Source organism: Oryzias latipes, chromosome 1 (assembly GCF_053564925.1).
Source record: "Oryzias latipes strain Hd-rR chromosome 1, Olatipes_Hd-rR_3.1".
Lineage (NCBI taxonomy): Eukaryota > Metazoa > Chordata > Actinopteri > Beloniformes > Adrianichthyidae > Oryzias > Oryzias latipes.
The window spans coordinates 7,992,732-8,020,719 of NC_136237.1; the positions used below are offsets into that span (position 1 = coordinate 7,992,732).

Sequence of the window (27,988 nt, forward strand, 5' to 3'; positions counted from 1 at the left end):
AGATAGCACAAGGGTTAAAGACCTACGCTGACTGAGTGACCCCCTACCCCTACCTGCTCATTTTGCCTGCTGTTAGGGTGGCCATCTTACCTTGTACTAAGATAGAACAAGGGTTAAAGAGACAATCTCATTCAAAATTCACAACAACATAGAAAAACAGAAAAGTCTTAAAGAAAATCTTTAGAAGAATCTTTATTCATTCATTTCTCCGATCCATGTACAATATGACAAGTCCTCTTTACAATAGACTTTTAAAGATACAGTTAGATAAAGAACAAACAATTTACAACAGGTTATGAATCCTATGTGTCATATTCATTTGAGTATAGATTAAATACTTCCCACACTAACATAATAAATAGGAGTGATGGTAAAAGTTTACATACAGATTAATGATGCCTGACTAAGACACCGACAAGCTGCAGAAGAATCAATACAACAAAGCAAGTGTAGCTTTCAGTGAAGTTTATACAAAAGGTTTTGTCTGCATCACAGATTTTATATGTACAAATATTTAGGTCAAAATATCATCAACTTAAAGCACGATCAAGTTCAAACTGGTGCAGAGAGTGAAAAATATTTCCTCTAACTCAGTTTGCTTTTTGCTGAGCAGATGCTCCCGCTTATGCAAAGTTAACTGCCAGAAAGAATCCCACTGGGCTCAGACACATCTATTAGATATCTAACTCACGGCTATTTCAATGTTTACAGCTTATATGCATCTAATAGACATGGATTCATTCAGTTCTACTGCACATCTCTGTTTAGATCTCTAACAGACGACTTTCCCACAGTTCCTCCCGTCATCATGCCTTCAGCACTGTAAAAAAAGCCGCCATTTCCTTTCGAGGAGGGTAAGCGTTAATTAAATAACATAAAGAATTATTTAGAAAGTGCATTTAGTGTGCTACAGAGGCCATCCTTCAAGCTTTCGATAATGTAACCCAGGACGGTATTTGTTTAGCTCAAATCTACAAGACAATTGATGGTGTCTAAAAATCGGATCATTTTAGTGAAAGTGAATGTTCAAAGTATTTAGGAGATATGTTTATACTTGTGGTTTCAGTAGCTATCTGCATTGTTACTTTAGGGCAGGGCTCTGCAACCTTTCACAATAGAAGAGACATTTGGGTTACTTTCTAAGTGACCAAACTCCAAGTGAGAGCCACAAAGTCCCACTGCTCACCGGTTAGATAAACACATTTTATTGATGTTTCCACTCATTCATAAAACATAGCTTTAAATATTTACAAGTGTTAAAGTATAAAGCTTAATATTTATCTATATATGACAATTTTAACTACTTTTAATTCAACAGCAAGTAAATTATGTCCAAATAAGTGTTATAAATAGGATCCTCCTGCTGGAGCAGATTTACCTCAAATAAAAGTAAGAAAGCTGCATCAAACATGGTGTTTCTATCATTGTGACTTTCTCCTTTTACTATTGAATAAATCATGACAACATTGGTGTACAATTTTTTATTTTCTACACATTTAAGTGGGATTCTACACTTTAAGGACTTCTGAACAGCAACTAGACACTGTTGTGCAGCAGAATATGAGACACAAAATGATTACCTAAATTAAAAAAACAGAATTACCATAATTCTGCTCAGGTATCTGACAAGTTAATCTAAACTTTACACTATGGTTTGGGTGAATACTTGAATCTGATTGGCTGCATGGTGAGGATTAAAAAGTGATAACACACCTTGATAATGGACAACTAAAAAATAAGGTTTAGCTTGAATGTTCTGTATTATTGTCCTGGCCTAAACGCCATTTGGTAACTGGAGCAAAAGAAACACACAACACAGGATGACACAAGACACACAAGACAATGGTAGAGACATGAATAATTTGATAGTTTCCTTTAGCTTGTTTGGTAAATGTAATCATTTTGAAGACTGGGGTGCAGCAGAAGAGAAGGAGAGAAAAGTAAATAAGGAGATGAGACACAAGAAAGCGACAGATTTGAACAATTAAGACTTTGTTTCTTTGAAACAAACTTTTGTTTCATCGGCTGGTCAAGAGTAAGCGGTAACATGTTTCCCTTCCCTCTAAAGAGATGCTTTGATTAATTTATCACGATATTTAAAAATACCACTTTCCTCCGCTACTGCAGAGCCAGGAGGGTGCAGGCTTGGCAGCTGTTACCATGACAACGCCTCGTATCAAATTATCAAGTCTTTCCATGGAAAACAACCTAAAAAAATAACACAATGAAGGTACTATTAACTGATTTAATATTTATTTCGTGCGAACGCAACTTTCTGACAGATAGCGGAGGAAAGTACAAGCCTCTATATGCTCCAATAATTTCTGATAATGCACAGCTCTTCGGGCAGCGTTCCCTTACATACATGCAACATTTAATTAACTTAAACAAATTAAGCAAAACTTGGAACCCATTATTTCTTTAACCCTTGTGCTATCTTAGATGACCCCACCCTTACATTGACGTGTTCTCCCTACCATGATAAAGGTGGAAAAAAGTGGAAAGATTTCATGTAATCCATGGACACCAGTGAATATCACAAATCATTGAAGAAAAAAGGTTCAGAGCACTGTCTAGTGGGTCTAGATGACCCAACTCCCAATGTTAAAGTGCCTAGGATAGCACAAGGGTTAAATAGTTTTTAAAGCCAATGAGCCACAATGAAGGGGTTAAAAGAGACACATGCGGCTCGGGTTCCAGACTGCTGTTTTAGGGGACCTCTGTGTTTAAAATGTCCTAAATTGGGCTTTGATTTGTAAGATTGTTGAAAACTTAAGATGTGGTGTTCTGATTCTTTTGAATGAATATGCTGTTAACAGATTCGGTTACATATACATATATTGGATTGTTTATTTTCTTAATAAGTATCTGAGACCCTTTAACCCCGGGAAGGAGAAATGTTTGTACTGCTTGGAATGTAGAATTTGGTGATTACTAGTTGTCTGTGAATAAAAAGGCTGCATGGTGTCTTAGCGGTTAGCGCTCTTGAACCCCGTTGAGACAACTTTTGTAATATTGGGCCATTTGAATAAAATGGAATTGAGTTGAATTACAGAGAGAAGCATGGAGAGAAAATAGACACAAAAAATTTGTTTGAGCATGATGCTTGATTTCTAACTTGTGTCTGCTTGTTTGTGTGTAACTTTGGATTTGTCTGTGTTTAAAAATCGATTTGTGACTCGTACAATACATTTTTAGGGATGTAACGACAGGGACTCCAATGTTTGCGATCTGCTCCAAAAATTTGATTACGAATATTTTGATTGCTGATTCACAATCTGTATGAACAAAGTAGAGGGTAGTAAAAATACAATATAGATAAATACAATTCAGGCACAACGTGTGTTTGCTCTAAAATGCAGCATAATGTTGGATTTTTGTAGTAGGAAGAAAAAGATTGAAGTTCCGTTTACTGACATAAGGTCAGAAAATAACGAATTTGCTTTAACCCTTTAACACCGCAGCTTTAGCTCCAGTGTTCACACTTTTTGATTATGCTAACTCTTCGACCACTCAATGAACATAATTTCAGGGGATTCTGAAGCAGAGAAATGCTGATATGCAGCACCACTCAGTAGTGGAATGCTTATGTAATCAACGTCAATCAGCTGATTCAGCGGCTTTTCATACCCGCCTAGCAGTGGTATGCAATGCCTAAGAACGTAAAGTGTTGCATGTCGGTCAAAGCCAGCATGAAATTATGCTTTTCTGCACTGCAGAATCAGCTGTTTCACGGTGATCACATGTCACAGTCACGAATTTCACAGGAGGAATTTAAGAATATTGCAAACATTTCATGATTAATGTGATGTCATGTGACTATAAGCATGGTGGAGAAGTGGCACAGGAGCTTTATTTTAAAATGTTCTTCTAAAGTTTTGGGAGTCTTCTGGTTTTTCCACTAAAGCTGAAGACTGTCAGTTTGTAAAACATGGTTGTTGGAAGCATTGTTGTGGGTTTAGATGAAAGGTCTGTGAGTGTTTTCTAGTTGTTACATTTCTATTGAGGTTTTGCTGTGTTTACTATCTCGTCATCAATCTACTAGAACTGTAGTTGGCTAAACTTTGAGGATGGAAAAACTGGAGAATATTTTCAGGCCTGTTACAAAATGGTGTTGTTCTCCTTCCGATTCTGTTTACTGCTGTAAAAACTGTAAAAACACATTATATTAAATAGTAAGAATCATGGTTTGATCTGGGAGTCATTAAGTTTGATTTGTGAATGGAATCGCCACCTAATTAATGATCCACAGCTCTAATACAGTTGTGTAGTCACGTATGAATATCCCAAGGTTAGATTGTAGGAGACCTCTTGCAGATAACTTTCAGAACACTAGTGGTAGACCTCTAATACTACGTACATACTGGACTCGGAAACATGCCATCGAGTGACCGCTTCCACTCCATGGCGAAATACAGACGCATTTCATGCGTCCACGTTCAAAACTCTCGCTTTCGCATTTCAAAACGCAAGTTTTAAGTCAGTTTTGGGCGCTACGTACAGAAGGCCCAGCAATTGAACGTGCGTTAAAGTTTAACCAGTTGAACTTTAACCAATCAAAGACTTTTATTTGGTGGTTACATATGAGTTGTGTTTTTTTTCTTCAAAGCACAGAAGTGCCGACCGTTTGAAAATTGATCGTAAAGGAATTCTATGAACCCAAGTCTTTGTATATCGGAATAGAGCTGTGAAAGAAAAAGCCAGGAGTAAGATTCGCTACGACATTTCGTATCAACATTCTTCCAGCTGGGAATTCATGTGCTAGTTTTGGGTGGAGACAGACCTTAGTCCACACCATATGCTATAAACGGGTTCAAGAATGCTTGTTTAGTGCTTTCCTAAATGCGCGACCCATGCCCGGTGTGTACACAGCATAATAGAGTAACAAAAACGAGTTGTCTGAGATGTCAAGCAGACAATGGAAGTACTGCAGCTGTACATTAGTTATCTAACAGACCTCTTGTGCCCGGTGGGATCATGTGGAGCTGACAGCATGCAACCTTATGAAGAAATAACATCTTAAGAAAATATCTGCCATCTATAAAGAAGATTGCACAAGACATATATGTAACATGTTTTCACACACCAAAAGCAAGAAATGTGAATAGGTGGTACTTGGCGATTTGGTGCATCGTCTTCTATGGAATGTCAATGGGTCATAGGTACATTTGATTGTGACGTTCCTACATTAGTTTTAGCATCATGACAAGGGAAGAAAATGGAAAAAATATGCATCTGTGGTTTGGGTTAATACTGCAATTCTTTGTGGCAGAGGCTTTTTAAGCAGAAAAATCTCATTAAGCAGCGTTTTCTGTCAGCTTATCTTACATTCAAAAAGGCTCCATGTGAAACTACCGACTGACTCATCCACATTCCACACTAAACATGAGCGCCAGAACCTCCTCTTCTCCCCTTTTACTCTCTTTTCTCTAACTGGCAGACAAGGAGACATCTGTTAAACAAAAGCTGTCTTTGCATATGCTGCATGAATGCATATGCTGGCAATAAAACCTTAAACACTAGTGAAAAAGTCTTGTGTTGCTCATGAATAATCGGTGTGAATCTTTGTTATATTCTGTTAAAATAAAAATGTATGACCGCATGAAATTGTCAGAATTTAGAAATAAACAAAACTCCAAAAACAAGAACACATTTCCCTTTGCAGAAGTATAAATGATGTTAATATTCCTTCATCTGATTGAAGATAAAACGGACAAGATTGAAACAGAAATATTAGAAAGTATTAAAAAAATAAAGGTGTGATCTCAGCACTTTTAGATCTTCCTCACTCTAATTAATTGACTTGTATATGAAGTTCTCTTTTCAAACGGTTTTGTTCTGAAAGCTGTGAAGATTAGAAGTTTCTATACTTGTGCACCAGGACATGAAAAGAAATTAGAACGTGGAAACACCTGCAGCACAAACTGCTGCTCTCACAATAAATCCTACTTTGATTTTTTTCCCTCTCCCCTACCAAAGCACAATCCTCCTGAATAAATAATTGTGAGAATGTTTCCAGAGACCCACAGATACAGAATAATTTGTATTCTTGAGCTAAGACTATCTGCTTTCATATTTATTCTTTAGAGACGCTCTGCAATCTCTTCCTCTGATATCTACAGGTAATACTCAGTGAAAGCAAATGAAACTGCTTAAAACGTTTCCTCGTTCATCCTGAAACAAGACTGCTGGAGAAAACAAGAAACTAATCTTGAGGCTGTTTTTATTTTTCCTCCCTACAAAACCAAAAGCTGCTATCAAAACTGGCAGCTGACAAAGAAAAGCAACTCGGGTCATTGTCAGAGCACTTGAAGCGATAACTTCAAGCTGAACGATATATACTTAACGGCCAAAACCCGGGCAGATCAACATGACCCCAGCAATGCCTCAGCAGGGGGAAGAGGACATGTGTTCGTACTCTGGACACTTCAGGAGGGCGGGATAGTTGGAGGAGTTCATCTGGAGGGAGGCCTCGGAGGAGATGGAGGAAGGACTGCGGCCGCGCCCGGCCCAGGCGTCCGGATGCAGGAACTGACCCGAGTAATCCGAGCAGTTGCTCAGGCGGGGCCGGTAGAAGCCCTGATGAGGCCTGTACATCTCCTCTGCTGTGTAGCGCTTCATGAACAGGTACACAGACATGACGCCTGCTGTCTGGACAGGATGGAAAACAATGAAACCATCAAAAAAAAGGTCAGGTCCTATTCTTTTAGTTAACTTTCAATGCTTTTTTGCCTTTCATTGGGGGTTTGAGGATGGAGTTATCAAGTTTGAATGAGAAGGAACAACCGGAAAACGCAGACATGGGTATTTAATTAACACAAAAGCAGATTGATTTAATGGACATACAGATTTAACAGCTACAAGAAAACATAATTCATCTTGTCTGCGATGATAATGTTTCCAATAAAAGAAGCACCGTTTAGAAGCCAGCAATTGTTGAGTAAAAACCTTAGTTTTTAACCTTAGTTACCTCAGTGAGCAGGAAGGAGATGGCGGCAAAGGCAAAAGACCAGCCGTACTTGTAGCTGAAGTAAGCTTCATTCGTTTTGGTCCTGTTCAGCATTTCATCGTTAATGTTGGAGATGTACAAAACCAGCCCGACGACCAGAGACAGACCTGTTGAAGCCCACAGATGACAAAAACAGAAACGCAAATCTCTCGATGACCAAAGTACACGCAAACAAACGTCTTCACAACAAAGCCTGTACCTGACAGGATGAAGAAGATCCCAGAAACAAAGGCGAGGATGGTGTGATGCGGTCGAATGTGGCCGATGTTACTGAGCACAAACCCGATGAACATGAAAAAGAGGCTGACAAGAGGGAAGGGCGTGGCTGATCGGATCATCTCTGAAACGACAGGAAGCACATTTGGAGAAGTCAGAGAAAGTTTTCCTTTGTCTCGTTGAGTGCACAGCATGAGGAGCTCTGCCTCTCTGTCTCATGTTTTCATCAGCGTGACGCCTGCGGTTTACAGGTTTAGGTTATGACTCTTCATTCAATGACTGCAGGAGCTCATCCGATCCTGCTGTGAGGAAATGAAAAAGCCCGTCCCAGAGGTACCCCCCCGCCGCCCCCCCTCACACAAAACGTGCCTCTTTAGCTAAGTGGACTGTATGTTGTAACCTTTAGGGATTGCTCTCTTCAGTAGTTTTACTGCAATCTTGCCTGTTTAGAGCTGCAGAATGTCAGACATTTCCTTTCAGTGCGTATAAACCAACAAAATGTTAAGAACATGCAGAAATGAAAAAGGAAGCTGGTTCAACTCCAGGTAAGACATTTCCTAACAGGTAAGACTACACTACTCACAATAAGTTGGAAATATTATTAACATGGGTGCTTTTTCTATTTGGTCTGAATTCTATTGAAATATGTCAAAGTTACCTTGGATCTCACCTATAATAAATATGAAGGAACACTATTGTCATTAGTTTGATGTGTATTACCCCAAAAATTAAGACGGACGTAAACAGTAGAGAACACAACAAATAGCTTGAACAAATTTTGGCAACATTCAAAATGCAGGAACAGGGGCTGGAATTGCACAGTATCCATTCTGTCTGCCAATCAGGCCACAGTGTTCCAAAGTTGAACCCTCACCACCCAGAACATCTGCTGTTTTCTCGTCTGCCGTATGCCGCTGTGAGGAAATAGTTAAGTTTTGGTTATCATGTAAACCATCTGACCGGTTTCACCATCTCTGTTTAAGTGCAGTTTTCTCACAGTCAAAGCGAAATTAAAGCCCATTTAATGACAAAAAAGACGGACTCATTATCAGTGGAAATGATAAGATCAGTCACAGACAATAATAAATGTTTACCATTTTATTTTTTGTCTTGTCCCAGAAACTTAAATGACTCTTGATTCTTTCCCTTCTAGTCTATTTAGTCAAAAGTAAAGTTCTTGAATTTTTCTAAGATCGTCATGGAGTTGTTTGGGATTCCAATTTAATAGGAACAAATTTCCTGCAGTAATGAAAATATTTAGACAGAGATGCGGCATCCGCATGTCTCCATACTTGCCTGTTTTCTTTAGCCCCGGGGGCAGGAACACATTACACACATTTTAAAACCACTGCATTGGCTCCCTGTGCCATTCAGGATTGGTTTGAAAGTTTTCTCAATGTTTTAATGATCTTGGGCTTATTATTTAACTGATCTGCTTTTAAGATATGAACCCTTGGGGACCCTGTGGTTCTCCAGCACTGGCCTCTTAGTTCTTCCTCAGGTGAGGACCAAGACACACGGTGAGGCCTCGTTCCACCATTACGGTCCTCGCCTGTGGAAAAGCCTGCCGGAGAGCTTCAGGGCTGCAGAGGCCGTAGAGGTTTTTAGGAAGAGGCTCAAGACCCACCTTCTCAATCTGCCTTTTGTTTCATGATGTTAAAGCTGACAAGGGCTCTAAAAATCAGTCAATTCTTGTTTTCACATTCCTGTACATGATCACAGTGTTTAAGAACACTTTTTGCTAAGGCATCCATTCTCCTAAAAGGGTGAACCAGCCTTTGGTGGAAATAACAAGTCAAGTTTAGTTCACAGCTCTTCTCACAGAGGTGTTGTTAAATATTAGCACTCAAGTCAAGCCCAAGTTAGATCTGCTATCACCTAACACTTAACAAATCAAAAGGGGAGCTGGCATGTCTTTACAGCCTTTGTCAACACCTTCAAGTGGTGAATAAAAACAGCTGCTGACACTCATTCTGTCTGCAGAGTGTCTAAAATGAGGATGAATCACAGAGAGAAAAATCCTGCCACTTTGGAAAAATGACTCCAGAGCTCTGCTCATCTTCAATTTATTACTTTTTGGGTTGAATACTGCAACAACGTGATTCCAGATCATTTCAGAAATGACGACATGCCTGATATTTAGTTGTAGTTTAGTTGAATAATTAGGCCGTTAAAATTGCAGCATCTAGTTAGTTTCCCTTCACTGGATCCCAGTTGAATCTACAATTAAGTTCAAAATCCTCCTGCTAACCTATAAGGTCTTGCATGGTATGACCCAATCCTATATCAAAGACCTCATAGTGCCTTACCGACCAAACAGAACACTTCACTCCCAAAATACAGGACTGCTTGTGGTTCCTAGAACTTGTAAAAGCACAGTTGGAGGTAGAGCCTTAACCACCAAGCCCCTGTTTTATGGAATAAGCTCCCAGCTCATGAAGGAGAGGCCGACAGTTTCTACATTCAAAGTTAGACTGAAAACATTCCTCTGTTGACAGGCTTATTGTCAGACTAGCTAGTAATCAGAGATTATTTAACTTATTGCTTCCTCTACCTCACCTACTGTAAGGAAGTTTGGGGGAATAATTGTAATTTTCCTTACCTCCATTATACATATTTCTCTGCAGAGGGAAGATAGTTTCATAAACCGGGCCAGGGTGGCACACTCCCCCTGCTTTGATTAATACTATATTGTATCATTGCTGTTGTGGTAAAAATGTAGAGGTTCTATTCTTGTCATTATTATTAACATCAGCTGTATGTGCCATAGTGCATGCAACTTACTATAAACATGTTTTAATTTAATTTAATAGCAATTAGTTGCTAGTAGGCTGCTAGAAGTTTGAAGCTGGGGAAAGTATGGAGTACTGGGGTTCTGTCCTTGTTACAGCTGGGGCTGTATTTGATTTTGTTTTGTTTGTTTGTTCTGTGTTTTGTGTGTTATTTTTGTATCAGAGTGGGACTTCTGTGTTTTTTGTGGATCTTTGTTTGTATGTCTGTGATTATTTTCAGGTGTGCTGGCAAGGGTGTGGCCTCCATTTGGACAAGCTGGTGGAGGCAGCCTTTAAAAGCCACCACTTGGACCTCCAGCCGGTGAGAAGGGTGCCTTGCAGCAAAAGCCTCCACTGCAGCTTGGCCCTCTTCTCCATTTTGTTTTGTTCTCCATTTTGTTTATGTCTTCTCCACTTGTTTTAGTTTGTGTTGCACTTTGTAGTTCTTTGTAGTTTGTAGTTTTGTCTGTGCCCACTCTGTTTAGTCCTTTGGTTTATGATTTTGTTTAAGTGAAGCTGTAGGGGTGAACCGCCATTTTGTTTAGTACATGTTTTCTCCTGGTTTTGTTAGGTTAGGGAGGTTAGCGTTCTGTCTTTGATTTCCCTTTTCTTTTGTTGCAGGTAAGATTACATGTTGCAGTTAGTTGGGGTTTTGTTTGTTGTTTTGGCCTGGGTTCACCCTGAAGCCTTTTAGCTTCACTTTTAGTTATTGTTGGATTGTTTATTTGTAAATAAATTGGGTTATTTTATGGAGACATTCGTTTGGTGTTTTTTGTTACAGTCAACTTCAGTAGCCAAACCTTTACTTTTTATGTTATGCCCCCCCTAGCACCCCTAGACACAAAGGGGGCGTAACAGTCCTCTATTCTCATCTACTTCTCCTCTCCTCTATTTTTGAACATTTATTTATTCGACAGTGGCTCAGGCAGTTTAGCGGGTCGTCCAATGATCAAAGGGTTGGCGGTTCGATCACCGCTCCCACCAGCCAAAATGTCGTTGTGTCCTTGGGCAAGACATTTCACCCTACTTGCCTCCAGTGCAGCTCCACTGGTGTGTGAATGTGCATGAATGATCCCGGTGATGGTCAGAGGGGCCGTAGGCGCGAACTGGCAGCCACGCCTCTGTCAGTCTGCCCCAGGGCAGCTGTGGCTACAACCATAGCTTACCATCACCAAGTATGAATGAGGAGCGAATGAATAATGGACACACTGTAAGCGCTTTGAGCGTCTGGAAAAGCGCAGAAAAATCCAATCCATTATTATTCATCATTCAGTTCTCCATGCCTCTGTTTGGTTCAGTGCGATTCATGTGTTGTTTCTCTTTCCCACTCCCCTCCTGGGAGTCACTGTAGAGTTAGATAAGCTAATTCTTCTCTAAGAGTTCTGGTACATCACCTGTCCATCCTATGGGAGGATCCCTCCTGCATGTGGACATCCATGAGCTTTCTTCGTTTTTTTACCAGAATTCGTTTTTTTGGGAGGTTTTTCTTACCGAGGAGAGTCAAAGGACAGGGATGCCCAGTTTAGCTTAGTTTGTTTAGTTTAGCCATTACCTATTGAATTCTATGACTTAATGATCCTTATAATTTCATTCATTCATTCATTCATCTTCTTCCGTTTATTCCCTTTCGGGGTCACAGGGCTGCTGGAGCCTATCCCAGCCACTTGATTTCATGTTCTTATAAAAATACCGGTATGAAATCCGTTAAAACAACTATGTTGTAATATTTTGCTATATAAATACAACTGAATTGAATGGAAAATTGAAAACGTAGCTGTTTTGGGTGGTGGTTTGCCGACAGCAGTTAAAAGTCGTTTTTTAAGCTTCTAACTGCTGCAACACTCTTCTTGAATATCAAAATCCAAGTCAAAGAGCCAGACATCGAAGCAGGGAAATTTAACTAACACGAAAAAAACAACAGAAAACCAATGGTTTCAAGCAGCTACTTACTGAGCACACTGACAGTGGAGTCAGAGGTCATCTGCACAGTGGTCGGCAACACATACTCAATGGTGAAGCATCTTCCTTTCTCTTCTCCTGGATAAAAACAAGGACAAATGATCTTACACCATTTGAAGGAAACTGTTCATCATCATTTCAATAACCGGAAAGGGTCCTCCTCAGGATGAAATCTGTACAGAGCTTTAGATGACTTCCATGCTGATTAAACAATGTCTCGGGTTTACAGCTCATTTACATAACGCTCATATTTTGAAGTCAGCATTTAAGGAACACCCAGAATTAGATTTAGCACATATTTTTGACACAAACACAGCAGGTTCACACCAGCTCATGTGCTCCGCACAACCCAAGGTGTTATGCACAGAAAATGAATCTAATACTAAGATTTCATTGGTGAAATTCTTATTAAGTAGCCTATACATATTTTATCTAAAAGATGTCTGGCTTTTAACACATTTTAAAACAATAGTTTTCAATTTTGGGTCCATTTTTCAAAGTTGCTGGTTTGGATTTGTCTAAAATTAGCTTTTTAATATTCATGTCTTCTGTTTTTTTCTCTCCTCACTTCTCAACCAACAGTTTTCACTCTTGTCTATTTCTCCATCCACAAACACAGAGAATGTTGCGTGAATGTTGCTCTTCTCGCCTTCACCCAGGTCCAAACTTCTCACCAATCTACACTTTATGATCATATTATGTCTCATCTGCAGCAGAGATGGACATATGTTCCTATGTTTCCTGGGTCTAATCACCAAAGTTTTTACCAGAGAAGGAAATGGGTTTTCAAATAATCAACATTCATGATCATCCTTCAGCAATCTCTGCTGAGTTTATGTCCAAACAGAAAAGAATAAGTGAGACAAACAGCACCAGACCTAAAGTCTGCTTAGTGATGTCAACTAGAGAAGATTTTAACCTTAATTCATGGAGCCTCAAGAGTCAACTCCCAAGCATTTCTGGGCGACGGAGTGGATCTTCACTGGTCCAAAACCAGATTGATTCCTACTATTGAGAATGCATTACATAATATAATGTCCTTCATAAGCATGCTCCAATCAAAAGCTTTGGATAAAAGGTAGTCATGGTCCCTGGTTTCACCAGGAACTTACTGGTGGAATAAAACTCCACTAGGTCACCGGCAGATTTGGGTCTTTAAACAAAACAGAAACTATTCTTTACAAGTGCAATTTGGTGAAATAAAATCAGAACATTTCAAAGAACAGTTCTTATTCAGCAAATGTGATCCCAAACGACTTTGGAAAACACTGACTGTATAAGAGCACTGGACTGAGTGAGTGTACCGTCGCCCATACAAAACGGCTTACTTCTGGCTCCAACTAAATAAAGTCAATTAAGTCGCCAAAAGACATTAAGGAGCCAGACGACCTCAGTAAGCCGTGATTGGTCTGAGTCAACGTTTCTATGGCAACTACTGTCACCAATCCGGAGTGAGCTTTTTAGAAGTTTTCTTATCCAGTTTTTAAAAGGTATTTTAACAATCATTTTAATGAAATACTGTATGCTGCTGTACAGTTTAATAAGTTTGATGCTGTTTTGATTTAAGACTGTTATTTCTGATACTTTTGTTGGTGGACTGTAACCTTTATCTTTCTCTCAGAAGGTCTTGCCTTTTGCCAGGCCACAGTTGAAAATAATAATATTGTTCTTTATCTGTCTTGCCTGGATAAATAAAGGTTAAATAAAAAAAATTAAAAAACAAGTTAGTAATTTTCCAGTTACTAACTTGTTTTGAGTTATAATGTGTGTGACAGCATTCACTCAACATATCATCTCAACAAAATGAGACAGGTCTACTGCCCCATCACTGTTTGAACTGTGACATTAAGAGATTCTGGGACTAACACTGTGCTTCACACTGGTTAAGTAGGTCATGAGGTCACTCAATTGACACAGAAAGACAAGTGGACCAGCGGTAAATGCGTGGCCTGCAGTGAACTGTTCCCCAGTTTAAAACATCTGTTCTCCAAACTCAGCTGGACAGGCTTCCTACTCACAAAGACGGGACAATTGAGTCCAAAACAGGACAGGAAAAAGCATGACTGAAGCAATGCAGCACCATGTGGGTGAAAACCACAGACAACCATACAGCTGTGTGAAAAAACTGAACTTTTGAGTTGCAGCATAAATGGCATGAAGATGTTATTTTGATCACTTGCAATGCCAAAACACAACTGAAATGCAGAAAAGACAAACTTCTGTATTGAGCAGATACAATTTAGGGTGAATTCATTACCTGCTGGTGAAAAAACCATTGAAATGTTTTAATTAAAAAGTTTCTGATGAATTTGGAAAAAGTGTAAGAAAAATCGGAAACATTTCTGAGTAGAACTTCAGAGCAGAGTTTCTCTTCCCATTTGCACATTTTGCCCAAAAGGATCCTCAGGGCCTCTGACATCCTGATAGATCAGGCAGACCACAAGCAAGGAGCAACTGCATCTAGCAGTCTTACCGACCTCAGATACTTCTCCACACCTGTTGCATTGGAAAAAGGTTTTGCTGTGATGGTAAAAGTGTTCAAGACATATGTGTATGGCGGCGGAGAGCTTCTGAACCGCAGCAAGCCGCAGTTTAGAACAATAGTGGATTTAACAAGTTCATGAGCATCCAGTCAGTCTGATAGCTGCGCCTGTGTGAAACATTTTCTTTTTCCTAGGGGGGGCTGGCAAAAAATAATTGAGAAGCACTGGTATAAAGCATTATCAAAAATGTTGGATACTTTTTTCAGAGATAATTTTAAACCTACAGCTTTGTGTCACAAGCAGAATACCTTTAGAGCTCCTCTGAGCCTCTGTCCGTCACCATTTAAGAGTTAACCATAGTGTCAAAATAAAGCCTTCTCCTTGCTCCTCTGAATGTATTAACCAGAATGAAGTATAAGTTAAGACTAAAAAATTAAACCAGTATGTAAAAGAAGAAGATCACAGCTGTAGGGAAGAAAAACAACCCAATGGTGTTATTAGAGGATGCAAGAAAAGTTGATACCTGTTTTACGGATGGAAAACGCTTGCGTGGAACGTTTTGTCTCTAAGAAAAGATTAAAAGCTAACAGTTAGTTTCTTTTGTTATCTGAAAATAGCACCTGCAGGCATGCAGAGGCATTGCTGGAAAAGGGACAGTTTTCTGAAGGTCAGAAGGTCAGAAGCAGCGGAAAATGCACAGACAAGGGGGGGGGGGGGTTCATTATCAGTTCAAGGTACCAGCATCGCCTACGGATCGCAGTCCCTAACTGGGAAAGGTTAAGCACACACCCATTGACAAACTGGAAAAAGCTAACAGTTTGAGGGGAGAACTTGAGCGCAGTTCATAGACAGGTTTCCATAGAGGAGATGGATAGTGGTCTGAATACTGCAAAGAAAGAAAGTTAGGAAAAGTCATGCAAACATCTACAAACATTTCACACACTAGCCTTCAATAGACAAAAGACAAGAGAGAAAAAAGAACAAAACAAAAGCATTGTACGATTTTCAACCCAATGCCCTAAAACAATCAAAAACAGCTGTTACTGATTGTGTTCAAACAAATGAATCATACTGCTCATTTAACAACAAATCATTATTTTTGAATGAAAACCTTTTCAGTGAAGTTGATATCAATGCTGCTTGTTGTTTTTTATGTTACAGTAAAATAAAACTTATGTGTCTCAATCCAAATGGTATTTTCCAATATAATAAAGTTGTTTAACCCTTGTGCTATCCTAGGCACTTTACCATTGGGAGTTGGGTCATCTAGACCCACTAGACAGTGCTCTGAACCTTTTTTCTTCAACGATTTGTGATCTTCAAAAGATTCCATGGATTACATGGAATCTTCCCACTTTTATCCACCTTTGTCATGGTAGGGAGAACACGTCAAAGTAAGGGTGGGGTCATCTAAGATAGCACAAGGGTTAAATCTGAAACGATTCTTCATGGAATAGGTCGATCCTATTCGATTAACAGCTTTGGCTCAGACAGATCGTTCTGATTGAATCGCAGGGATAGAAATCAATTCATCGATCAAGTCAATTAATCATTACACCCCTAGTAACCGTTTTTTTTTTATTCAAGATAATTGACTTCAGACACACAGTAACTCACCAGCCATGAAACAAACCCTCCACAGGCCAGAGTGAAGGGACATGCGCATCTCTGTGCTCTGGTTCAGGGGGAGGATGACTCCTTCCTCCAGGTAGAGCCAGTAGTCGGTGCTCACCGCTATTCCCAGCAAGCCCAGACCGCAAACAGCAAACACGCTGCTCAGCAACGTCAGCGCCTTCCTGCCACAGAGGCTCATACCACAATCTGAACAGCAGGGGGGGCCTGCTGGCGGAAAAGGGAGCTAAGAAAAAAAGAAAGAGAGAACATTTTAGGTTGTATGCTATTGAGTAGGGACAGACAGCAACAAGTTGAAGGCAAAAAAATGCTGCAAAAGGTAAGTAAACTCAAATTTGGGCTAAAATTCATTCACTTAAGTTGTGCCACAGATGTGAACCCAAAGTTCACAAAGTTAAAAAAGTGGTAAATAGCAGTTTCTGGAGAAGCGCTGTGTGTGGCGTTGTCTTGGTCATTGGGGCTGCATTTTATCTTGGTCACGTTGAAATGCAGGGCTGTGTGAGGAAGGGCATCTGCCGTAAAAATCTCTGCTGAACCTCCTGCGCCAATCATTATAGTTGCTAATCATCTCTGACATGGGGCTCAAACTCACAATCATGACCTTTAAGTCTCTGTCCCCAAACATCCATCCCAGAGTTGGTTCAAACATTCAATTTTGACTTACGGGCTTTCATTACGAGCTCACTTCTGCTGCTTTCAGGTGTGCTGGGCATTTCTAGCATTGACATACACTGACCTCAGCCAACACAAACCCACTTGTTGACCTGTGTGATTGTAACTCCATGAAATCATTCCGATTCACAACTACAACACACTGATCTGTAAGAAAATCCACAATAACGCAAAATATTACACATATTTCAATATATGCATGTTTTTTCTTTGAAGACATTTACTAAAGAAAAAATGTTAAAGTAATTATTTTACTGTTTGTCACTAGTTTTAATCTTTGCTTCTCTGTTGTACATTGGAAAAAAACCTTGATGATTTCAACAAAGTTAATTTCTAAAAAGTGAATGTTTTTATGCACATGTGTCAAACTCAAGGCCTGCGGGCCAAATGTCATTTTATGTGGCCCGCAACAGCATCAAAGTTTTTAATTCCTTAGAATAAAAAATAAAAATGGGTTTGTATTTATTCATATCTAGGGGGAATCAGACTTGAAATATGGGATTGGGCAACTATTCATTAGGACGTAAACACTGTCTGTATAACCTAACCTGTCAGAATCAAATTTAAAAGGATTTATGCTAAAGTAACAAGCAAAAAAATTTTTTCTATACAACTGTAATTGTCACTTTAAAAAGTTATGACAAATAGATGAGTTATGTATCATTAAGGAGTAGTTACGTTTATTTTTTTATTACATTTAGTTACATGTATAAGTCATATCTGGTCGTCCGAGGACAGCCGCTATGCTGATGTGTCCCTCGGTGAAAATGAGTTTGACACCCCTGGTTTAAGGAAAGGCACATGTTCTTAAAAAGGTTTATAGATCAGAAGTCTCTTTTGTATATTTGTATAGGATGTAATATTCTCACTCCAGGTTTTAGGGAGATTTAACAGAATAGGTAGGAGGCAGGTGCCACCATCACCTTCAACTCTCATCAGTCTGTTAAAGTTAAGAGCTCAGATGTGCTTATAAATCAAAAGACATCACCAATGCTCTAAAAAAAAACGTTGTTGCTGCACAGTATTTTAAAAAGAGTTCAAAACTTTCCTCTTGGTCGTCCTCTTGGTGAAGGACATAAAGAAAGAACAATCCTCCGAAAAGAAAAGAGGCAATACAAATTCTGAGACGAGACAATCCTGCATGTTTCCCTGAAGTTCAGAGAATAAAAAACAAAGAGATCAAGGCAGTGGAGCAGCCAGGAGAAAGCCCAGACCTTAACTCAAATGTTGGGAGAGTTTGGTGTGAGCCAGTCTCATGAAATGTTAAAACCTTGTTTTGCGAGAGAAGCAAATATTTCAAACCACAGGCTCCGTGCTCAGAAACAAACATGATTTGAATTTGTTTCCCTTGAATGCACTCCCTCTATGTCTTTCAGCAAGGACTATAAATCAGTGATCTGATTTATTTAAACTGAGTATGTCCTTGCTTTCTACCTAATTAAATATATTTTCAGTGGAATAAAAAGTTGCTGCTGGCCAGAACGAACTGCAGCCATGAAGAGGAAGCATGGTACGTACTGGAGACTCAGAATGAGCAACTGCCGCCTACAATTTTGGAAACCAAAGCCATGCATCCTGGAATCCACGCTGAAAAGAAGTAATTTTGCATAATGAGTTCTGAGAATGCTGTCACACTGATCCCCCCCACCACCACAAACAGAAAACTGTGAAGATGGAGGAAATGTGTGAGCACGTCTGGCAATGCAGGATCTACGGTGGCCCAGAAGTACGGTGGCCCAGAAGGGTCACAACACAACACATTAACTTTAAACACAACACACTAACTTTACACACAACACACTAACTTTACACACAACACATTAACTTAACACACAACACACTAACTTTACACACAACACATTAACTTAACACACAACACATTAACTCACAACACAACACAATAACTCACAACACAACACAATAACTCACAACACAACACATTAACTCACAACACAACACAATAGCTCACAACACAACACATTAACTTTACACACAACACACTAACTTTACACACAACACACTAACTTTACACACAACAGATTAACTTTACACACAACACATTAACTTTACACACAACACATTAACTTAACACACAACACATTAACTCACAACACAACACAATAACTCACAACACAACACAATAACTCACAACACAACACATTAACTCACAACACAACACAATAGCTCACAACACAACACATTAACTTTACACACAACACACTAACTTTACACACAACACACTAACTTTACACACAACAGATTAACTTTACACACAACACATTAACTTTACACACAACACATTAACTTAACACACAACACATTAACTCACAACACAACACAATAACTCACAACACAACACAATAACTCACAACACAACACATTAACTCACAACACAACACAATAGCTCACAACACAACACATTAACTCACAACACAACACATTAACTCACAACACAACACAATAACTCACAACACAACACATTAACTCATGGCCCAGAAGGGTCACAACACAACACATTAACTTACCTCACAACACATTAACTCACAACGGAAGTAAAGCAGCAATTGAAGTGCTTTTATTCTGAAATTTCTACTGGGCTGAGCAACTAACTACCTAACAGAAAGCTCACTGTGACATTACTTTCTGTTCAGAAAGTAATGTAAGTAATGTAAGTTAATGTGTTGTGTTGTGACCCTTCTGGGCCATGAGTTAATGTGTTGTGTTGTGAGTTAATGTGTTGTGTTGTGAGTTATTGTGTTGTGTTGTGAGTTAATGTGTTGTGTTGTGAGTTATTGTGTTGTGTTGTGAGTTAATGTGTTGTGTTGTGAGCTATTGTGTTGTGTTGTGAGCTATTGTGTTGTGTTGTGAGTTAATGTGTTGTGTTGTGAGTTAATGTGTTGTGTTGTGAGTTATTGTGTTGTGTTGTGAGTTAATGTGTTGTGTTGTGAGTTAATGTGTTGTGTTGTGAGCTATTGTGTTGTGTTGTGAGTTAATGTGTTGTGTTGTGAGTTAATGTGTTGTGTTGTGAGTTATTGTGTTGTGTTGTGAGTTAATGTGTTGTGTTGTGAGCTATTGTGTTGTGTTGTGAGTTAATGTGTTGTGAGTTATTGTGTTGTGTTGTGAGTTAATGTGTTGTGTTGTGAGTTATTGTGTTGTGTTGTGAGTTAATGTGTTGTGAGTTAATGTGTTGTGTTGTGAGCTATTGTGTTGTGTTGTGAGTTATTGTGTTGTGAGTTAATGTGTTGTGTTGTGAGTTAATGTGTTGTGTTGTGAGCTATTGTGTTGTGTTGTGAGTTAATGTGTTGTGTTGTGAGTTATTGTGTTGTGTTGTGAGTTATTGTGTTGTGAGTTAATGTGTTGTGTTGTGAGCTATTGTGTTGTGTTGTGAGTTAATGTGTTGTGAGTTATTGTGTTGTGTTGTGAGTTAATGTGTTGTGTTGTGAGTTATTGTGTTGTGTTGTGAGTTAATGTGTTGTGTTGTGAGCTATTGTGTTGTGTTGTGAGTTAATGTGTTGTGTGTTAAGTTAATGTGTTGTGTGTAAAGTTAGTGTGTTGTGTGTAAAGTTAGTGTGTTGTGTGTAAAGTTAGTGTGTTATGTATAAAGTTAATGTGTTGTGTGTAAAGTTAATGTGTTGTGTGTAAAGTTTGTGTGTTGTGTATAAAGTTAATGTGTTGTGTTGTGACCCTTCTGGGCCACCGTAAGGATCCCTTTGTAATAAAATTAATATTTTCCGATTTGTTTTTTGACTCTTGGAACAACAGAAAAGATTTGATCTGCATGGCGTAAATTATAAGAAGACTAGAAAAGAATTAGATATTGTTTAAGATTTTTTGGGTAACTGAGGTTGATACATTTGAAGGTGTATAATTGCCAGTGAAATTGACATTGGGAGGATGGGGGAAGCCAGGACAGTTGCTGATACATTAGACAGTGGTGAGTTCTAAACGACAACGGAGAATAAACCTACACAAACTGTTATAAATAACATTCAGCGGTCGGAGATTAGTGAGAGTGGTGTTTTGATTTATCATGTCACCGTAGTCTAAAGTCTGGATAATCAGTTGTGAGATAATTTTCTTCCTGAAAGAGAAACTAAAACACTTGATTGATAAAGTAATTTTAAATGAGAAATTGTTGAATGGAAAATGGACTGAGCATGAGCACTAAAAGAGAGTGAGGAGTCAAGTGACAAACCAAGGTATTTGAATTGTTCTATTGGGGAAATAGGTGGCATGTCCATGTAAGGTAAATTTATTTCATTAGCAGCTACAGGACAACATAAAATAGGATTTTGATTCGTTGAGTAAGAGCTTATTAGATTGTAACAACAATTGAACAGAATTAAAATCATGTTGAATTGAGTGATGAATGTCAATTATATTAGATTTAGATGAGTAAATGACAGCATCATCAGCATAGAGTTAAATCTTGCTGTCAATGCATTTAGTTGGAATGTCATTAATGCCATCTATCCATCCATCCATCCATCCATCCATCCATCCATCCATCCATCCATCCATCCATCCAAAGGTCGTTAAGGGGATCAAGTGAGGAACCTTGTGGAATGCCTGGAAATATTACTTCCTGTTAGAAATCAAAATGAATGTCCACTGAATTAGAGAAATTCTTTTAAAAAAGCAGATGATGTTGAAGTTTTCCACAATAATGTGACAGAGACCGATGCTACTGGGAGCCCAGGGGCCTACCGGTTTCTAGGTAGCCCTCTACAGCAGAACGTTTTCATTTTTAGTGAAAAAAATATTTCACCCTATTTTTGGGTAGCTTTGGGGTCCCACATTTAATATCAATTGTAAAATTGATCACCCCTCACCCCTTCAACCAGATGTTGGTTTGTTGCTTCAAGGCAAAACCTTGGGTGGTTAAAACACCAGATAATCATTGCATTTGAACTAAACATGAAGCAACAAACAGACAGAAAATTATGTAAACATGTAAACATATAAAAATATATCCAAAAACTTCTATTTATACATTTCTCAGGGGTTCATCTTCTTTACTCTGTCGTAGCGATCAGGTGTAAAACAGAGGTAAAAGCTGTATTTTCTGTTCAGAAAAAAGGAAAAATATCCCAGAGAGAAAAAAATGCAATTGGACTAGTATGCACACACACAATTACTGTTCCAACTGAAGTCTCACTGAACCCTGAGCTCATAAGTGGCCCGTAACCCTTGTGCTATCCTAGGCACAGTTGGGTCACCTAGACCCACTAGACAGTGCGCTGAACCTTTTTTCTTCAATGATTTGTGATCTTCACTGGTGTCCATGGATAACATGAAATCCTCTTCACCTTCATCCACCTGTGTCATGGTAGGGAGAACACGTCAATTGTCATCTTGACCCCATGGGACAGCACAAGGGTTAAATCTGATTCATGAATCTATTTCTTCACTTCCTCACTGTTTTCTGAAATTTCGCTGTCCGCACATTCTGATGGAATCTCCTTCCCCGGTCTCCTTCCATAAAAGCTTTTTCTGTCTATTTCCTATGATCGTGAGTAGATTGTAAAGTAAAAAACACTGACTGTGATCTTATACATGCTTACTAACACACAAACATGCTAATGCATTATGTTAGCTGAAACACACTGACTAACTGCACAGTGTTGCTTTGAGGCAACGGATGAAAATGAACAGTTTTACTGTATAAATCCTTTTTTAAAGTATCAAAAGTACTTTTTCACATCTCAATGTACATTCACATATTTTTAAACGACATTTACATTAATATAAACGTAAAAACGTTTTGTTATAAAGTTTTCTTTCTTGTAGCACAGCTTACAGAAAAGCCCCCCCCCCCCTAAACTTTATTGGACAGTAAAATGACTTGTTGCATTTTTTTTAAAGGAAAAAAAAGTTCTGAGTTGCTCTGTCAAGCAAAGGGCATATCATCACAAGCGGTGCAACTCCCTTCTTTCTGCTCCTAATATGCACACAAACTCATGTCAACTTCAATTTAAGCGGCATATCGGAAATCCTGTGGGTTTCTTTTGAAATGTTCTGGATGATCTTTGAAGAAAATAAAACATGAATTCCTAAGGAAATGCTTGAAAAGTTTGGGATTTCTGACCCAAAATAAAAGAAAATTTTTATCTCAATGCAGATTCTTTTCTTCAGTGAAAATAAGACCAACATCTCACTACTGAATGAAAAATGAAAACTGATTGGTGAGGTAAACATGACTGGGACGAATGGCAGGATGTGTGAAATGTCATCCCAAACAGCTGACACACTCATCTGAACGTGTCCATCTCTGTGGAGGCTCTGTCAGTGTCACAGCACAGATCTCTTTTGGCGTGCGTGTTGACCCACTTCCTATGGCTGCAGGACTGCGGCTGAGTGCGGTCCCTCTGTCGCGTCTGATGTGGACCGGCAGCCCACACTGTGTGAGTGGGCTCCTGTTGGGTGATGTTGCTCTGGGCTCTCTGGAGGACAGACAGGGTCTAACGCATGAGAGGACGTAATGCCACGCAGCCACAGATGCAGCCGGGTGAGGCTGGCAGCCCCCGCTGATGGACATCTGAGTTCTGATTAAGTGGTGACGCTTCGCATGAAGATGTTCACATCAAAAATGTTCAAACATTAGATCAGACTCACTGATGTAATCCAGGGAGTGACAAACCGGCTGAATCCAGTTTCTGAATCAACGCAGATTATTAGACTGTTTCAGGGACCCACAAAGTGTCTGCGGCCAAGCTGTCCTCCTCATGTGGTCAACAAGGTTATGTCTTTAAACAATTTCAATGCAAATATGTTTGGAAAACTTTAGATTTGGACTAAAAGGACCATTTCTGGGAATTTTAATCCCTGGTTTGAACTGGAATACATTTGTTTGTAGCTGATTTTTTTTTTTTTTGTTCTACTTTAGTTTCATGTTTCTGAATAGAAATCAAAGATGTTTTTTTGGCCGATGTTATTCTTTAGTATTTACGTGTCACCAAGCACAAAAAGTGGTGGAAATTGATGTCGGCCCCACGTAATACGTAGGGCTCAGTGCTCACCTAACCCTGACCCCGCCCTCATTACAAGACAATAGTCACTTCCTTTTTTTGTTGAGATTTAATTTTAGCACAAAAAAGAGAAATAAAAAAGAAAGTGAACACCTTGTTTTTAAAATATTTTTAAACATTAATTTGACAATGGCAATTCTGTTATAGAAGTTTGTCGGTTTATTGATTCACTTCAGTTTTATCTGTTTCATTAGTTTTGATTCAAAGCAAAACATCAAACCATGAAGAAACACAATTTTTTATCCTTTCTACTTTCCCAATTCATTTGAACTCTTTCAAACTGATAAAGCCCATAAAGGTGAACTGATTGTTATCTATAGTGAGACAGGAATGAGGCAAAGGTAGAGAAGCGTAGCTCTGACAGTAGTAGTTCCAGACTCAGTAAGGATGAACCTGAGATCAAATAACATTTACCAGCTGATCCGTTTCTTGACATGAATGATCTGGAAGTCACAGTTTTTATTTGGATGGAAACGTGGCTGACGTTTCTCACAACTTCAAAGCATTTGCACTTTAGCCAGTCGTTGCTTTTGCTGACACTTTTATGATTTTTAGTTTGTTCACTTCTTTTCCACTGAGCCATGTGTTCAGCACCACCGTGAGGATCAATGAAGACAATGGAATATTAAAAATGGGATCTGTTTTCATCTATTTTTCTCATAAGGCAACCAATGAAAAAAAAATCAAAAGAAATATAAAAATGCTGAAAAATGGAAGGATCCCTTCTTGCTAGCAGTGTTCAGTTATTCCTCTTTGATCTGGAGTGCCACCAGTCCGACTTTATCCATTCTGGTTGGACTTCCCTCCTTGTATGTGCTAGAACTCAGAACATCCTTCGCCTCCAGCAGGAAGCAAACGGGGGAATAAATTCTCAGCGGCCTAATTTTGGCGATGAATCACCAACTCCTTCAGGGCACGCCAACAAAAAATGAGACACAGTCACGGGTTGAAAGCGCTGCTGCAGGCAAGACGACCTCCTTTGGCAGAAAAACGCAGAGAGGTCACAGCTGTCAGCACGGACAGTCGAGTCAGATTCATAGGAATTCTGGCTCCACATTTTTACCATTTCTCCTGAATAAAATCATGAAATTTAGATAATGTATTGACCTGATTATCTTTCTAGGATGATCAAAACTGATTTGAGGAGTTTGGCCAGTAGTCAAACCTCAGATTCAGGAACAACAGCAGGGTTTCCGTCCTGATCGTAGAACAGTGGACCAGAAGGCCAGCTCTAAATCCTTTATAGGGTGCTGAGGGTTTGTGGGAGTTTGCTCATTCAGTCCACATGTGCCTCGTGGATTTGGAGAAGGCATTTGTACCGGTCTATTGTGGTGAAGAGAGAGCTGAGCCAAAAAGCAAAGCTCAATTTACCGCTCCATCTTCGTTCCAATACTCAGCTATGGTCATGAGCTCTGGGTTATGACCCAAAGAATGAGGTCACGGCTGAAATGAGTTTCCTCCGTAGGGTGGCTGGGCGCTCCCTTAGAGATAGGGGGAGAAGCTCTTTACCCGAAGAGAGCTCTGAGTAGAACAGCTTCCCCTCCACATTTAGAGGAGCCAGTTGAGGTGGCTCGGGCATCTGGTACGGATGCCTCCATGGCGCCTTCCTGGGGAGGTGTTTCGGGCATGTCCCACTGGTCGGAAGCCTCAGAAAAGACCCAGGACATGCTGGAGAGAGACTAGGTCTCTAATTGGTCTGAGAACGCCTCGGGGAAGAGCTGGAGGAAGTGGCCGAGGAGAGAGAAGTCTGAGCATCTTTGCTTAGACTGCTATCCCCCGCGGCCCGGTCCCGTAAAACAGAAGATGGAGGGAGGGAGGGAGGGAGGGAGGGAGGGAGGGAGGGAGGGAGGGAGGGAGGGAGGGAGGGAGGGAGGGAGGGAGGGAGGGAAGGATGGATGGATGGTTAGGAGGGATAGCTAAGCTTTAAAACTCTTCCCCTTGTCTCATCTAAAAACTCAGACTTTAAAGTTTTGTTCTTTGAAATCTATTCTCTAAAACGATGCTGAGACTCTTGTTAGGAATTTTCCTGAAAATCACAAACACACCTGGTTTGAGGTTAAAGCAACAACCGCAATTCTTTACTTGAGCTCAGTAACAGCTGAAGATCCTCTCAGCACCTGAGTAGGTCACAATCAACATTTTAAAAGCTCAACAGTGTCTGGACGTGACACAAAGTGAGCCACCACTACAGGGCTAACATCTATTTCCCAGTGTTTGTTGGGAGAAAAAATGCAACATTTATAAGAGCTTGACTTGACCCTGTCGCCAGGCAACGCAATACGGAGAAGCTCCCAAATCAGTAAAGCATGAACGGACTGATGAGTGCGTTCAGAAGCTAGGCTTTCTATTTGGCTGGGCATTTTCAATGCTGGAGTGGGAAAGAAGGAAAACAGACACACAAAAAAAACCAACAGGAGTTTATGCTGTCAAAAACATTACATGAATCCATAGAAACACATCATCACAAAAACTAAAGGCTAAGATCAGGCCAAGATAGACCTATCTATCTAGATAGATCTAAATCTTAGATTAGATTACGGCTAAATGTTTCCATCTCATTTCTTCCATTTCAGCACATCTTTGAAAAAACTTCCTCCACAGAACATCTAAAAGTGTTTTTTGTCATTTACAGACTGGATTGCAGAAGAGTCGTGACGTTTACACTGGCTGAGTCTAGCCTCAGCCCCAGATGAGTGATCATAATTATAACAGAGAAGCGAGCCGTCATGCGGTGGAAGGTGTTTGAGAAACGGAGCCCACTGCAGCTGTGATCCCAACAAAACAGTCTTTGCTTTAAGCAGATATTCCCCTTCATCCCTGTCACAGAGACACAGTTTCATGGATCCATGCAGACACAGGGAGTAATGTTACAGTTTCAAGTTGGACGCGCCTTTGTGATGGAAGAGGCTGCTTCACTTTAGTCGATTTTGTATAAAATGTAAACGTGACCGCAAACATTCATTAGCAGATGTTCAGAGATAAAAATAAGCCTCCATCTTTAACTGAAATGAATTAACCTATAGTGGTTAAAAGGACACGACATTAATGGAACTGCGATGATGATGACAGGTCTGTGTTAGCTCTTTTTTGTTTTTAGGTAGAAGTCACAGATGTGAGCATAGGTGCTGCACAAAAAAACCCACAAATATAGAAGTGAAAAAATGAAAAGCGGATAGAATAGAAGCAAAGATGGAGATATTTTTTCTTTGGTTCACTCTCCAAAACCTCAGAATCTATAGATTACTTAAACACCCATGCGTTTTGACTGGAATAAATCTAAAAATAAAAATAAAAAACTAAACTCAGAAATTAAAATCTTTTGAAGGCATTTCAACACATTAGTAGTTTATTTATACTAGTATATATATAGTTTTTCCTCTGTGGTGAGACTTGAGGATTCCTCTGTTCGCTGTCCGTGGTGCTGAAGCGCCTCAACAAGCAGTCAACAACAAAGACAGCTGGAGGATGCTGGGAAAAGCTGCTGTGCCGGAGGAAAACGATCGAATCAAGCCTCCGTTTATGCACGTTTGTCGACGTGCAGGAATTTGGTTGTAATGTGAATCATTTTGGGTTCAAATGTCCCTTAATAGTGTGTTCCACCTCCAACCTGAAGCTTTTACGTTTCACTGAACTATCTCTGGTTAAGAGAATGACACTATTTTACTAACAGACGGTTGGATTCCCAGACAGCTAAAGTCGATAACTGACTTCTTTGAAATCGCTGTTAAGTTTAATTCAAAGAGACAAAAAACGTTAATAACAGGAGGGATAAGTAAAGGCAAAAAAGGTACACAACTGTCACGTTTGTTTCAGAGTAGGTGACAGGAAGAGCAACAAAGACATCCTGTAGGAGTGAACTGCTCCATCATCAGCCCAAACGGGTGTCCTACCTTCGTGAAGAAGATTCGTGGATGAAAAAAGCGACACAGTAGCGTCCGAGTCCGAGTCCGAGTCCTGATCTGCGTCCTCTGCCTTCAGTCGGTCCGGGGAGCTCTGACACACGTGAAGCCCGCGTGCAGGACCAGAGCTGGAGCGCGCGCGCCACTTGGACCTGAGCGTGCGGAGCGGAGCACGTGGCAGCCGACCCCGCGAGCCCCCTGTTCTCAGGTGTGCAGAGGAGCGGGACACGGAGGGGTCCAGGGGGGGGCGTGTTCGTTTTATTTTCATAATTAATTTATAAACACGAAGTTTATGCTCACACACCGACACACCGACACA

The 27,988-nt window shown here is 39.8% G+C and overlaps 1 protein-coding gene across 1 annotated transcript; it reads right to left on the reverse strand.

The window, feature by feature from the left end:
- Positions 1 to 177: 177 nt before the first annotated feature.
- Positions 178 to 27,873, reverse strand: cacng5a (calcium channel, voltage-dependent, gamma subunit 5a). Its single transcript, XM_004066210.5, has 6 exons — positions 27,661 to 27,873; positions 16,056 to 16,296; positions 11,947 to 12,033; positions 7,209 to 7,349; positions 6,971 to 7,116; positions 178 to 6,651 (listed from the first exon to the last, which is right to left on the reverse strand). The coding sequence occupies exons 2-6, from the start codon at positions 16,249 to 16,251 to the stop codon at positions 6,388 to 6,390; spliced, it is 834 nt and encodes a 277-aa protein (XP_004066258.1). The 5' UTR covers positions 16,252 to 16,296; positions 27,661 to 27,873; the 3' UTR covers positions 178 to 6,387.
- Positions 27,874 to 27,988: the final 115 nt, after the last annotated feature.